Below are 13947 nucleotides of genomic sequence, written 5' to 3'. Positions count from 1 at the left end.
GTTTTTATCTCCTTATATATCGTTTCATATATTTATACATATATGTATATATTCACTCTAACATACAAACATACAACAAATTGTATTCAGATATTCGAATTTGTCTTAAAACTATATAACATGTTAATATCGCATGTGAATCATATACGCATGGATATTATAGTATCTAAAACGTAAAGTAAGAATAAATTGACCTTTGTTGTCTTTATGAAACTATCTATCAGGTCACCATTGCATTCATTATCAGAAGAGACTAATCAGGTGTATTTGAATTTGAATTATCTACTTATATAATACACTAATTTAATCACTATAACAATTGTAATAAATTCCAAAGCACACTGAGAAATGGATAAATTCTTTTTCTATCGATAAACCTTAAGTAAGGTTTGAGATAATCTCTGATTCTCATAACCGTTAGAACTGCGTAACCTTTAAATCCTATAATTGTTGCTTGTAGCTTGTAAACACTACTTTTACCACGAAATATTTTTGTATTGGCTCTATAATTTTCGTTGTCTACGCTTCTGCGACAATCAATTTTTCGCTTAATCTATACATAAATTTCAAGTAAACATCTTTGGTTGTTGTTTTCTTTTTATCTTGTGCAATTTAGTTGAGAAATTAAATTAATATCGTTTTTCATATCATCATGATTTAATATAAATATAAAAATGATTGTATAACATAAATAACTAAAGAAAAACTCTATCTATTTATATATGTATATTAATATTCTGTACGTAGATCTTAATGCTATCTTTGGATTTTACTTTTACTTTTAATATACTGCACACACCATGCTTAATGTACGAAACAATTGACACTCGTGCTCATTCTCTCTCACTCATCTACAATTGCCGCTTCTCGTTCACTCTTCCACAGTTGTCGGTTCTCGTTCACTCGTCATTCATACCAATCGAAACACTGCTATCAACAAAATATTTATAAGATTTCAAAGAACATGAAATATTTAAAATATGATTAATTTTTTTACACTGGATACTAATATTTTTTGCGCAGAATGTTTTAAAATAGCGATTTTCAAGTTTTTCCATCTGATGACTTACATAAATTAAGCATTAAACTTCTGCAGCACACTGAAAAATATATCTTTTGTTTATGTAACTCAATTATTAAAATCAGTTAATATAATTGTTCTCATTTTTTATTTTGAGCAACATTATGTTGTGAAAAATAATTGTTATAATATTTAAGTCTGATTTGATAACGATGAAGCGTCTTTCATTGTATTTTACCATATGTAGAAATTAATATCTATGGTCGAAAAGAATGCACTGAAATTCCCTAGTATTCTTTCCAAATAACTTTTCTTTCTCATACATGTAACACTATAAATATATACCATACTTTACTAATACTTTAAATTTCATTTCAAAATTGCTAATAGACTCGACTATTATTTGCTTATTACTTTTGTGAATGTTTAAAACCTTCAGTTTTCAAAAGATACTTTCAATTATGATACCTTTAGTTATTATCTTAATTATATGAAGTTGGTCAGTAGTATATACTTCCCAATTTAATTATACTTTTTAATAGGTGACAGATTTAAATAAAAATCTTAACTAATGGATATCTATAACTGTCAATTTCCAAAATTATTTATCTGAAATATGCACAAAATATTTTCTATTCTATATATATTTAGACCAATAAAAAAGTAATTTATTTTTTAAATTGATAAAGATTACGTTATCACCATAAACCTAGACGATTTCGTAGGTTTCCTACGTTAAATCATACCATTATGCTCTTATAATTGAGCAGGATGTCCCATTTTTTAAGTTAAAAGGCAAATAAGTTAAGAATGGGAAACAAAATCCTTAATCTCTCTTCAATATCATAGAATACATATGCAAGTACTTTTTTTAAACTGTGTACGAAATATTTTGTTGTATCTACTAAAATGAGACACCCTATATAATACAATTAATGACATTTAGTAGCATCATATACATTGTACTTTTTAACTTTAAAGGTTTTGAAAGACGTTTTATCGTTGCTCCATTAACCACTTGCACTACCAATAAACTCACGGTTCCGGTACCGTGCGCTACAGTATAACATGCGTAAGGTGTCACATTGACGCTGCACCGTGTCTGCGAGTGCAACCTTTAAACAGCGCCTCATTGCTTTGGTAGGGTCTTGTATAAAGAATTTTACACAAATATAAATGAATACTCACGACAACAATAACATTTTATTGATTAATAATCTATTCGACGCCGTGCACTCTAGAACTATAGCTTGAGAAATGAACGATCTGGTTGTTAGTCGACGTGCAGTCCACGTCATTTTTATTTCTGCGATAAATGCTTATCGACATGGTGTACACGTCGCTGGCGATTTTGGAACAAAAGCATCTCGACGTGCCTGGCACGTCTTTCTAGCGCAAGTGGTTAAGCTTGAAAATACTACAGAAATTACTTCCATACGGATTCAATGGACTTGAAAAGAAATTTACTCAAAATTTTCAACAACTCATAACTTAGGGCTATCCTAATGTGTAGCAATATGACAATGTTGCGATGATTCGAGTCGTTTCAAAAGTCTTTTTTCAGAGTATCTAGTGTGTCTCCACCAGCGTCGGTAGACGTGAAAGACAAGAAAGGAAATTTGCATTCGTTTGACCTGAAAGTACTCGGAACAGAAGAAACATGGCACACGCCGAGTATAATACTAGCGACGCTCCCGGAAAGTGGCGGGAAACTTGTTTTCTCTCAGATACATTTAGAAGTGGATCCAATGCAATATGAATTCGAGGAGAGTAAATTTAATGCTTTGAAGGAAAGCAATGCAACTAGACTGGAAATATTCAATGATCTGTTAAATGTACATCTTGGAATAGAACTTCGTAGCACTTCACAGAAAACTGCACCTGTAACTTATACACCAGCTTTCTTCTTGGGACGTCACGAGGTATGAACGATATTTGTTATTTTAGAAAGAAAAATTTGTTACGAGTATGTAATTTGAGTATTCTCTGATATACAACATTTTCAAACTAGAAAATGAAAATATATTTAAATTATATTCTTTTTGATTATGTATTTTTGTATTTTACAGTTAAAATTAGAAATGCTAGAGAGATTGAAGGACGCAATGCAAACAAGTGACACTTTAAAAATGTCGCAACTGGAAATTCACTTCTGTCGAAGTAGTACAGTTCCTCAACCGGCTTCATCTTCGTTTCTCCCCATTATGGTACACCAGTGTCCAGACAACTTCTCAACTGTAGAATATTTTGAGGTAATGTAATTCTTAAAGTAATTAATTAATTACAATAAATTTACTTTCATTTTTCATTTAACTCTTAACTTTTTTTCTCTATCTATATATAATTAAAGGAAACATTTGATAATGGGCAAGAGAACTCTTATGTAGTATTTTTACAAGCAAAAGCACGACGAAAAGAATAACAAAATTGCATTAATGGTTTGTTTTGAAGTTATAGACAGTTTAAATTCAATCAAAATCTTTTATTCTCTGAAAATCGCCATATACTATAGCATTCTAGGGTATATAGTGCATATAAGGTATATAGATCTCATAAACCCATACATAGTAATTAATGAAAGTATTCGAACGCTATATTTCCAGAAAATTCTTTAACCCAAAATTCTGATTTTAATAAAAGTTTGCATATATGTGAAGCATAATTGGTTATACATAAAGTAATTTTTTGACGGCAAAAAATGTTTTTGAAAAAGTGGATAAAATGAAAAATTAAAGTGGTAATAATAAACAGTATTTCACGGAACGGAAACTTTTAATACAGGGCCATAAAGCACGGAAAATTAAACTTTTTTATTTAGAAACTTCTACTTTATTGCATTCACTGAGTTTTAAACATTTCGTTCAAAAATCGGCGAACCAATTAACTATAGTAGCTTTCTGCTATTTTTGATCCGGTGAACCCTCTAAAATAAGGCAAGCACAACGATGAAAACGAACTATAGGTCATTTGGAATTCCCTAAAAAATTTATTCTTTCAGAAAATAAATTGAAAGATACAGAAAGTATATAATATACTTTCAGAAAATGAAATTAAAGAAAGTTAACTTTTTGAAGGTTCTAGACTAGAATACCCCCTTAACTCTAAATCCTATACATTAAAAGTATCCTACACTAGGAACTAAAAATGGCGTGAAAAGGACTGAAGAACATTGTACAAAGAGCAAGGGTATAGGGTGACTAACGTCTGAAACTAAGGGATGACTGTATACCCACTATTAAAGATGTGCTGGCATTTACAAAAGATTAGATGCGAATCAGTAGGTATATGACATTGCAGTCTTGTCATCACATGCATGACTAAAGAATTTTTGTACTTTCTTGAACTGTATGTTCTTAAAAGAATGTACGTTTAATTATCTAATTTTACTAATACGATGTAAATAGGCGCTTCAAATTATTTGGATTTAATAATATTAAAAAACTAAATTTTAACTAAAAGTTAATATATAATTGTATTCATCTTTTTGGTTTATTGTGTATGTTGTTTTTTGTCGTAGAACTTAACTTCTAAGGAATTGGGACGTTTAGTGATATACGCGGATGTATTGTCATCTTCTATGGACGTTTTAAATGGCCATCAGTTACAACACGGTTTAGCTGTTATTGTTCGTCAGCAAACAAAGGGAAGAGGTATGTATAAATATTTTATACACAGTGCTAATATTTGCTTTCTATAAAATTAAGCAAAACTCTGTGCAAAAAATTCTTTTTGTGTGTGTACAGTCTATTTAAATATTCCATGAAGTAAATAATTTTTCACCTAAATTAAATTACAGTGCTCAAATAGACTTTCTTTCATTTTTAAAATTATTTTAATTTTGTTTAGCAATCTAATAATGTTTAGCATCATCTTATAATTTATATAGTTAGCTATTTATAATTATAGTTATTTGTGGTCATTTTATTTCATATAATTAAAAAGATATGATAAAGTAATTAATGATGAAGAGAGAGTCAACAGAGGGACTATTAAAAATACTGAAACATTTGTTTTCTGTTATACTAATAATGAGTAGAACCCCCTGTATCAGGAGCTAATAGAGAGATAGAATATCTTCACAGGGAAATTTTCAATTGCTTCTTTTATGTTAAATATTTTATATTCAATTAGAGATTATCCATCACTTGTTTAATATTACATTTCAGTTATTCAAATAAAAATCAACAAGATTGGAGACTTATTTCAATCTTTTTGATCTCATCTATTTTGGCTGCTAAATTATTTAAATTTTACAATATAAGTAAATCTATAGACTTTACTACCATAGTTTTTAATAACTGTTTTCTGCACTGTAACTATCAGAATCCTTTGTGTTCTAAGTAACATGTATACTAAATGGTTCTTTTAAATAATAATTTGAATAATGTATATATGAAACAATATTAATGAAGTTGCATATATTTAAAAATTATTTATATTAAGTAATATCAAATAATTTAAAATAATATTAGCAATCTCTTATTCTAATATAATTACAAGTACATTGGTTTTAAGGAAGGAGTAAAAATATCTGGCTTAGTCCAATTGGATCCGCACTGTTTTCCTTACAAATTCATGTGCCTACTGATACAATTCTTGGAAGACGCATTTCAATTTTGCAACATTTAGTTTCTGTTGCAATTGTATCTGCATTTAAATCTTTGCCTGGATATGAGGTACGTGTTCATTATACCGTTATTACATTTTATAGATTTATTGTTGCCTTTTTTTTTTGAAACTTTTTTTATATGACTTACATAATTGGAATATATCATATTACTTGAATGGGAGTAAAATAAAATAATTACAGAAAAAATAAAATACTAAAACAATAAAAATGTTTTTAGTACAATAATAATGTTTTTTTATAAAACGGTGTTGCATATTTTAAGTAAATCAATTATTTTACATGTAATAGGGTCATGTTAATTATTTGATAGATGAACTACTTAATTTGATTTAATTCTACTTTTTGAATTAGCTTAAGAGGAAGTTCAGATCCAGATAACTGCTAAGTGAGTTTTATTTGAGAACTTTTTTTTGATGATATGACAAGAGATACTCATGAAATCTTTTGTATTATAATTATTAGTGCTATATTCATTAGTTAACATTAATATACTAATTCACTAACACTAACACTGATATTTAACAGTTAACACTATTGCAAGCAAATATATTAACAAATATATAGAAATATTGCTTATTTTGTTACTTATTTACATAATAATTTTCGCTTATTTTGGTTTGCCTATAAGGTCTACAAATATTTAATATCTCTCTACAAAAAAAAGTTTGTCAATTACTGATATTTTCTAAATAATAGAGTTTTGTATTAAGTAATAACATTGATACATTCAAATACAACTCTTCATTGAGTACAAAAATGTTTTTGGACCAATTTTCAAGAATTTAACATGTTATTGTCATGCATATCTTCCAAAAATATATAAAATATGTATATAGACAATACAAAGTAATATAAATATTTTATTAAGTAAAATCTTGTATTAAAAATTGGTTAATTTCAACATTACTTGGTAAAAAGACCCATCTGTACAACATTCTTTGTTATACTCTTCATGTCAAAATGTCATATTACAAACACAATATTACTATTGAATATATAGTCATTGCATATTATGATTGCATTGAAATAAACATTAAAAGTTAGAAGTAGAATATGAAAAATATAAAAGTTCTCAGCACTAAAAACACTTACAACTATATTAATGTAATATAAACTACTAATACAAACGAAACAAATGAAAAATAACAAGCAATTCCAGGAGTTTATTATATCTAATTTTCAGATTCCTCTTTATCAATTTTATTTCCTTCCCGTTTTCAAGACTTTTTTTTGTTACTATTACCATAATTTGATGTTTCCATTATCATGCTTATGATGTTAATTGAATTAACTTATAAAAACTACTCATTCCCTTTTCATCGTGTTTTCCAGTATCAAAGTTAAAATATCTCCCAAAATTAATAAATAATTCAATACTTTCTATACAAAGTCTTTTTATTACATGATTTACATAGATCAAAAAATATATTATTCCATTTAATAAAAGCATTCAATTATATTCATCTGAATTAATTATTGCTAAAATAGTCATTTATGAAATTCAAATTATATTCCTTATTTGACTATCTGATTTTTATAAATCAAATTTTAATTACGTTATAGTACTTATTAGATTCATATTTATGTTTAATCATATTTAAAATGTAGAACATCAGTTGCAATCAACATAAACATTAATTTTATTGTAATCTTAATCTTGAATTATAGGATATTGATCTAAGATTAAAGTGGCCTAATGATATTTATGCTGGTAATAATATCAAGATTGGTGGAGTGATTGTAGAGACGCATGTAATGTCACATCTTAACATTTGTAATGTTGGTAAGTATTAATACTGTTGCATGTTATATATATAAAAAAGATATAATTATCATTTTCAATTTGAATTATTGTCATTTTCAGGGGTTGGATTAAATCTATTCAATAAAAAACCTACACATTGCATCAATGATATAGTTAATGTATTTAACGAAATGTATCATAAACAGTTGAAAATGATATCATATGAGCAATACTTTGCTATTGTATTTAATGAGATTGAAAAATGGTTAGACACCATACAAAGTGATAATATAGATTCTTTTTTGTATAGATACTATACCTACTGGTTGCATAGGTAAGTTTTTGTTCTAAATATTTAAATTTGTTAATATTTACTTTTTGCCAATTTTATAACATCTATAACCTATGATAATATTATGTTTATCATCTATATATGCACATAAATTTTTTGACTTGTTTAATGTATTTTGTTAAATAAATATATTTTGCTACAGTATTATTTGTTCCACAATATTTTTTACATTTATATATGCAATTGATTAATTTTAATTTACAAATATACATATTTTAATATCATAATACTCTCTTACTTTACTTTTAATATTAACATATTCACAACTGATAATTTCACTAAGAATTGTAAAGTAGAAAGCCTCAAAATACTATAATTAAAACAATAATGAAAGTTTAAAATATATAAATTAAAACATTGTGCTTTTATTACATATTGTTATTCGTTGATATAAATACGAAAAATTTTTCTTTTTTCAAATTCACTTATAACTCACAACTAACCTCATGTAAAGATTACATAAGCCAGCGATCATTAATGAATAAATAACTGCTTAAATTTAAACTTTTGTATTAATTCCCAACTGTATTAAAAAATCATTTAAATCATTTAAAGAATTCATTATTTTTATATTTTTATTAGTTAACAGATTAATTGTAGTTAAATTATATTTTATATTTTTACAGCAATACACATGTAAAGGTATTATCAGCATCGGGGACGTCAGAAAATGTTACAATATTAGGTATAGATGATTATGGATATTTACGTGTTCGAGGAGAAGACAGAACGATATTAACTGTACATCCAGACGGTAATACTTTCGATTCCCTGAAGGGACTTATAGCTCCAAAGTGGTCATATTCAAATAGAATAACAAGTCCATCAAACGTATTTTAATACTTATTGTACACTATCATTCTTTTTTATTTTAATACATCATGTATATATTTTAACTTATTATAAAATGGATCTGAATCAAAAATTGATTATTTTAGTTTTAGTTTATTATTTATCATTTGCTTGTTCAGCAAATGGAATAGAATGTAAGCTGTTTTATTGTAACTGACTTCTTGCTATACAAGTCGATGTAATATTTCGTGCTAAAAAGAGAACATTAATAAAAATGTTGGTAAATAAATAAACCATTTGTTTGTGTTATTATTTATTGGCTGACCATGAAGTTTGAGGCTTTTATTTTACAAATGTATAATTAAGATTACAGTTAACTTGACGGTTGGCACCAGAATATAAAATTGTATTTGAAAAATGAGAAACCTTATAATCGGTAGCACACTATTCCACTTATTAATTTGTATTGTTTTTATCTCCTTATATATCGTTTCATATATTTATACATATATGTATATATTCACTCTAACATACAAACATACAACAAATTGTATTCAGATATTCGAATTTGTCTTAAAACTATATAACATGTTAATATCGCATGTGAATCATATACGCATGGATATTATAGTATCTAAAACGTAAAGTAAGAATAAATTGACCTTTGTTGTCTTTATGAAACTATCTATCAGGTCACCATTGCATTCATTATCAGAAGAGACTAATCAGGTGTATTTGAATTTGAATTATCTACTTATATAATACACTAATTTAATCACTATAACAATTGTAATAAATTCCAAAGCACACTGAGAAATGGATAAATTCTTTTTCTATCGATAAACCTTAAGTAAGGTTTGAGATAATCTCTGATTCTCATAACCGTTAGAACTGCGTAACCTTTAAATCCTATAATTGTTGCTTGTAGCTTGTAAACACTACTTTTACCACGAAATATTTTTGTATTGGCTCTATAATTTTCGTTGTCTACGCTTCTGCGACAATCAATTTTTCGCTTAATCTATACATAAATTTCAAGTAAACATCTTTGGTTGTTGTTTTCTTTTTATCTTGTGCAATTTAGTTGAGAAATTAAATTAATATCGTTTTTCATATCATCATTTACATATTACTACTCTTTATATTGCACGATATAAAGAATTTAATATTATGCATTAGATTTTCAAAACGAGCTCTGTTAGTTTTATTATAATAATAATAATAATAATAATAATAATAATAATAATAATAATAATTAGTAACTTTTTTAAAATTTGTATTCAATTATAATTATAACTTTTTACAGCACATAGGATATAATAAACTAATAAATTTGCATAAAGTAATTTTTACATTGTAAAATATAACATTAATTTCCATTGTTGCTACTTTTTAATTTTCTTTTTTATTAATCATTGATTAATATATGTATAAAGGAAATAACTGAAATTAATAATTTGATTTAGCCAAAGATGTTTAACCATTCCAACTCCTATATACTTTTTCAGAGATGTTTCCACAATAAGCATATAATATATAGATATTCTGACAATATTATGAGTGTATTAACAATTTTAGAAAAATTTGTTTATTACACTCGCGATATCGCGTTAAATTTCTTTCAAACTTTTAACACATGGTTTAATTTTCAGACAACTTTCTGAGGAATTTGTAGTACATAACTTTTAATATCTTAATACGCATAATTAATAGAAATACATTTCTAGTTTTTGTACAATGTTGATATAATAATGTTTGATTTATTTATAAATAAACATCTACGTAGTTAATACTAACAATGCAGTATATTCAATATAAATACTTCATTGAGAACATGTAACGTCTAATTTATTTAAAACAGTCCTCCTTTAAAAGTCATTTTATAATACAGTATTTTATTATGTTTACGTAATTTCTCAGCGTTGGCACATGTTTAGTCAAAAATCGACACACATTTAACATACAAGTTTACACACGCATACGATCTACACCTAATTTTTTTCTTTAAAGCTATTTGACTTTTTAATCATCGGCAGTTATATATATTTGTAAAAGTACACATTTATTTACTGTATTGGATATTTTAAGTCCAACATTCTTTTATTGTACTAACTATTAATATTTAGCTAATAATATTTAGCTAATAACTTTGGTATAGTTTACCGTGAAAACAGAAAAATTCTATTTTTCCGTTAAATACAGATATCTTATTATCTAATTTAACTAAAATTTTAATGGCATATATAGTTATACAAACGAGATATTTGATATAGAAGATAAGGTAAGGTAAGGTAAGAAGGTAATAAATCAAATTCCCACAAAATTCTACAAAAGGGTTAATTTTTCAAAAGGGAGTTTGTAGAAATTGTTGGTAATTTTTAGAGATGTATGTAATAGATAAACTGTCTTTTTTTATTAATCTTTTCTTTGGAAAGATACGGAAGAATAGATGCTGTAACCAACTCAAACGAGCGACTCATTATTCTCTAGATACGGTACTGTGCGAAAGTTTTACACCATTTACGTCCATTAATAATAATCAAGCGAACTTTTAGCAAATGTTTCTATAGAAGTTCAGATATAATATTTGGTTAATAAATTCTTTGGAAAAACTCTAGTAAATAGAGAATTAACATTAATGTTACAGATTTCGTATTGAGTTATTTTTATGAGAGAAAGAAGAAGTCAAAAGCAAAAAATTTCTTCTTTCAGGTACTGAAGAGAAGATAATGGAACTTTAAAGTAGTATATTTTGACTGAAAAAAAGAAAAATTGTACGATTATAAATCAAATTTGACGTTACAGTTGAAAGTTAGCATTATACATTATTGTTGGCAGAAATATTGAAAAAAAACTGTCTTAGGAATATTTTTATAAATGTAGAAAAAATTGACATTATGTAATAGAGACCTTTTGCAGCCAGATTCAGATTCACCACATCTTCTTTTAGATTTTTAAACAAGGAATATTGTATATAGTTGTGTAAAAATTATATACATTGAATTAGTCTTGAGAAATGTTGAAAGTCATAAAAATCACAAAATATGCTAACATTTTTTTATATCTATACACTTACACTGTTCTAAATCTATTAAAAAATTAATCAACAATATACACAAGAAAACTGTTTTAAAATAAATTCTGGATTAATTAGTTTTTAAGAAATGACAGTATTAAAATAATACAAAGTTAGTTTCATAGGATAATATGGTCTAAAATTTTTGCACAGTACTGTACATAAACAGTTTATTTAAATTCTTTCATTAATTTCTATATTCTACATGTTGAAACATGATCACATAATATTTTTCTTTTTATTTATGTTAAAATATTTTTACTTCTTTTGAATGCAGTACACTGAAATATAAGAAACATAGCATTTAAATGAATGAAATATTCATTGTATGCTTAGTGTTAAATCATACTCATTTTGGTTTAGTATTTAACCCTTTCACATCAAATACTATAGTATTCTTGCAATGATATAATTAATAATACTTATATATATAAATTGAATGATATTGATTAAACAAGTATATAAACAAATAATTAAACAGTTTTTTTTTTCAATTATTGTTGCAATGCAGAGTATATAAATGATTAATAATAAAGTATTAACAATTTTATAAAGTGGAGTTTAAAAATGAGTAAAATGTGATTATGTGCATAATTAAAATATGAAAATTGTTTTAATTTTTGAATAAATTTATACCAACTTTTATTGATTATAATAACATAACTAAAACTATGTTTAAAGTAGTTGACAAATATTATAAAATAGTGTTATCATTTTTTCAATTATATGTATATATACACATACTAAATAATTAAATTAAATAAAACTAATTAGATGTTATTATTTGGTTTGTTTCATTAATTCTGTTGCATAAATTTGCAAAATTAATACTGCTAATTTTAATTTTAATTTTCTTTTGTAATATGTTTCTTCCATATTTATGTATGTATTAGTTTGACAAACTATTATCCGAATAAAAAATATTTGATGATAAAACATATAATTAGTACTATATAAAGTTGAAAAAAAATAATAGTTATATTATTAAAAAAATAAAATAATAAATTAGAATAAAATGTTTTTCAATTATTTAAACAAGTATCTCTGTTTTTATTACATGTGTGCAAGAAATATAGAGCATGACAAAATATCATATTTCAATCAGCTGTTATTGCTCATGTTAAATAAAATTCACAATAATTTATGTATGTAAAATTATGTAAAAATGATTAGAAGTAACACATTTATTTTCCATCAACATAATATACAGGATGACTATTTAATCTGAACTATTTGAATATGTTAAAAACTGTTGATAATAATAATAATATTTTTAGATAAAAACTAAATTTGAGATTTGATCTGATGTCAGTAAATTTTTCCTAAGTAAACGAATAGAGTACATAACAAGATCATTGTTTTGTTGAATAGAACTATATATTTTTTAAGAGATTTAATGCAACCCATCATTTCCTACAAAAGAGTACTAACTGTAAGACATTATAGCAAAATTCATTAGTTTAGAAAATATGTTAATTATAATATTATATTAATACTGTATCATATTGATATAAATATTATTATTGATGACAAAAATATTAATAAAATCTGTTAATATTATATAAATAACATTAAAATACTTTCAATGCTATTATTAATATTATTAATCATTTTGAGTAGTATTCATTTTGTGTACAGCTACTGTACATATATCTAATAATTGGACTCATATGAACGTGTGTAAATTTTTGTTGCAGAAAATATAAAAATAAAAAATAAAATAGAATAAAATAAAATAGAAAATAAATTACATGCTTTTAGATACAGCCAAATTGTGCCTTCTCTTTCATAGAGATATTTTTATACAGCATCTATTGCTTTTTGATGTTCTACTCACTGCAATACAATACATAATCTCTACATTCAGATAATTGATCATTTGTATAATCAAAATTCACATAACTGACATTTGGATAATCCAGATTCCACTATGTAGCTAAAAATTTATCTCATTTCATTATATAGTAAATGGAAAATGGAATTTTATTTTAGTAAATGGAAATTATTGCCATATGTTTATAGCATTTGTTAAATTTTAGTAAAATTCTTTAAAAAATTTTTGAAATTCATATTATTTAATTATCATTTCCAATGATACGAAGATATATTCATTATATGTAAATGCTTCTCCTAAGCATTATAAAATATTTTCTATCAACTTAATATTTACAAATATATTTTAAACATTTTGAAGATATGAAAAAATTAAATTTGAACATGAAAGCTTAAAAAGTATAAGGGGATGTATAATAATCTTTGATAAAATTATTATTTTTGCAGTTATTCTAATGATTCCAGCTACTTACATTTTTAATTTTGTATATATCATGTC

General features: G+C 25.3%; 1 protein-coding gene across 1 annotated transcript; it reads left to right on the top strand.

Moving 5' to 3' along the window:
• The first annotated feature begins 2278 nt into the window (after positions 1-2278).
• Positions 2279-8587, top strand: LOC108548534 (biotin--protein ligase). The gene is made up of 8 exons (XM_017901540.1): positions 2279-2293; positions 2563-2943; positions 3091-3273; positions 4539-4671; positions 5537-5697; positions 7320-7434; positions 7516-7729; positions 8374-8587. Exons 1-8 carry the CDS (start codon positions 2279-2281, stop codon positions 8585-8587), a joined length of 1416 nt encoding a protein of 471 aa, XP_017757029.1.
• The last annotated feature ends 5360 nt before the right edge of the window (positions 8588-13947 follow it).

The sequence above is a fragment of the Eufriesea mexicana genome, unplaced genomic scaffold (genome assembly GCF_001483705.2).
Source record: "Eufriesea mexicana isolate 0111107269 unplaced genomic scaffold, ASM148370v2 scaffold1652, whole genome shotgun sequence".
Taxonomy (NCBI): domain Eukaryota; kingdom Metazoa; phylum Arthropoda; class Insecta; order Hymenoptera; family Apidae; genus Eufriesea; species Eufriesea mexicana.
Note: the sequence above shows the minus strand (reverse complement) of the source record. Positions and strands in the feature narration are given on the sequence as shown.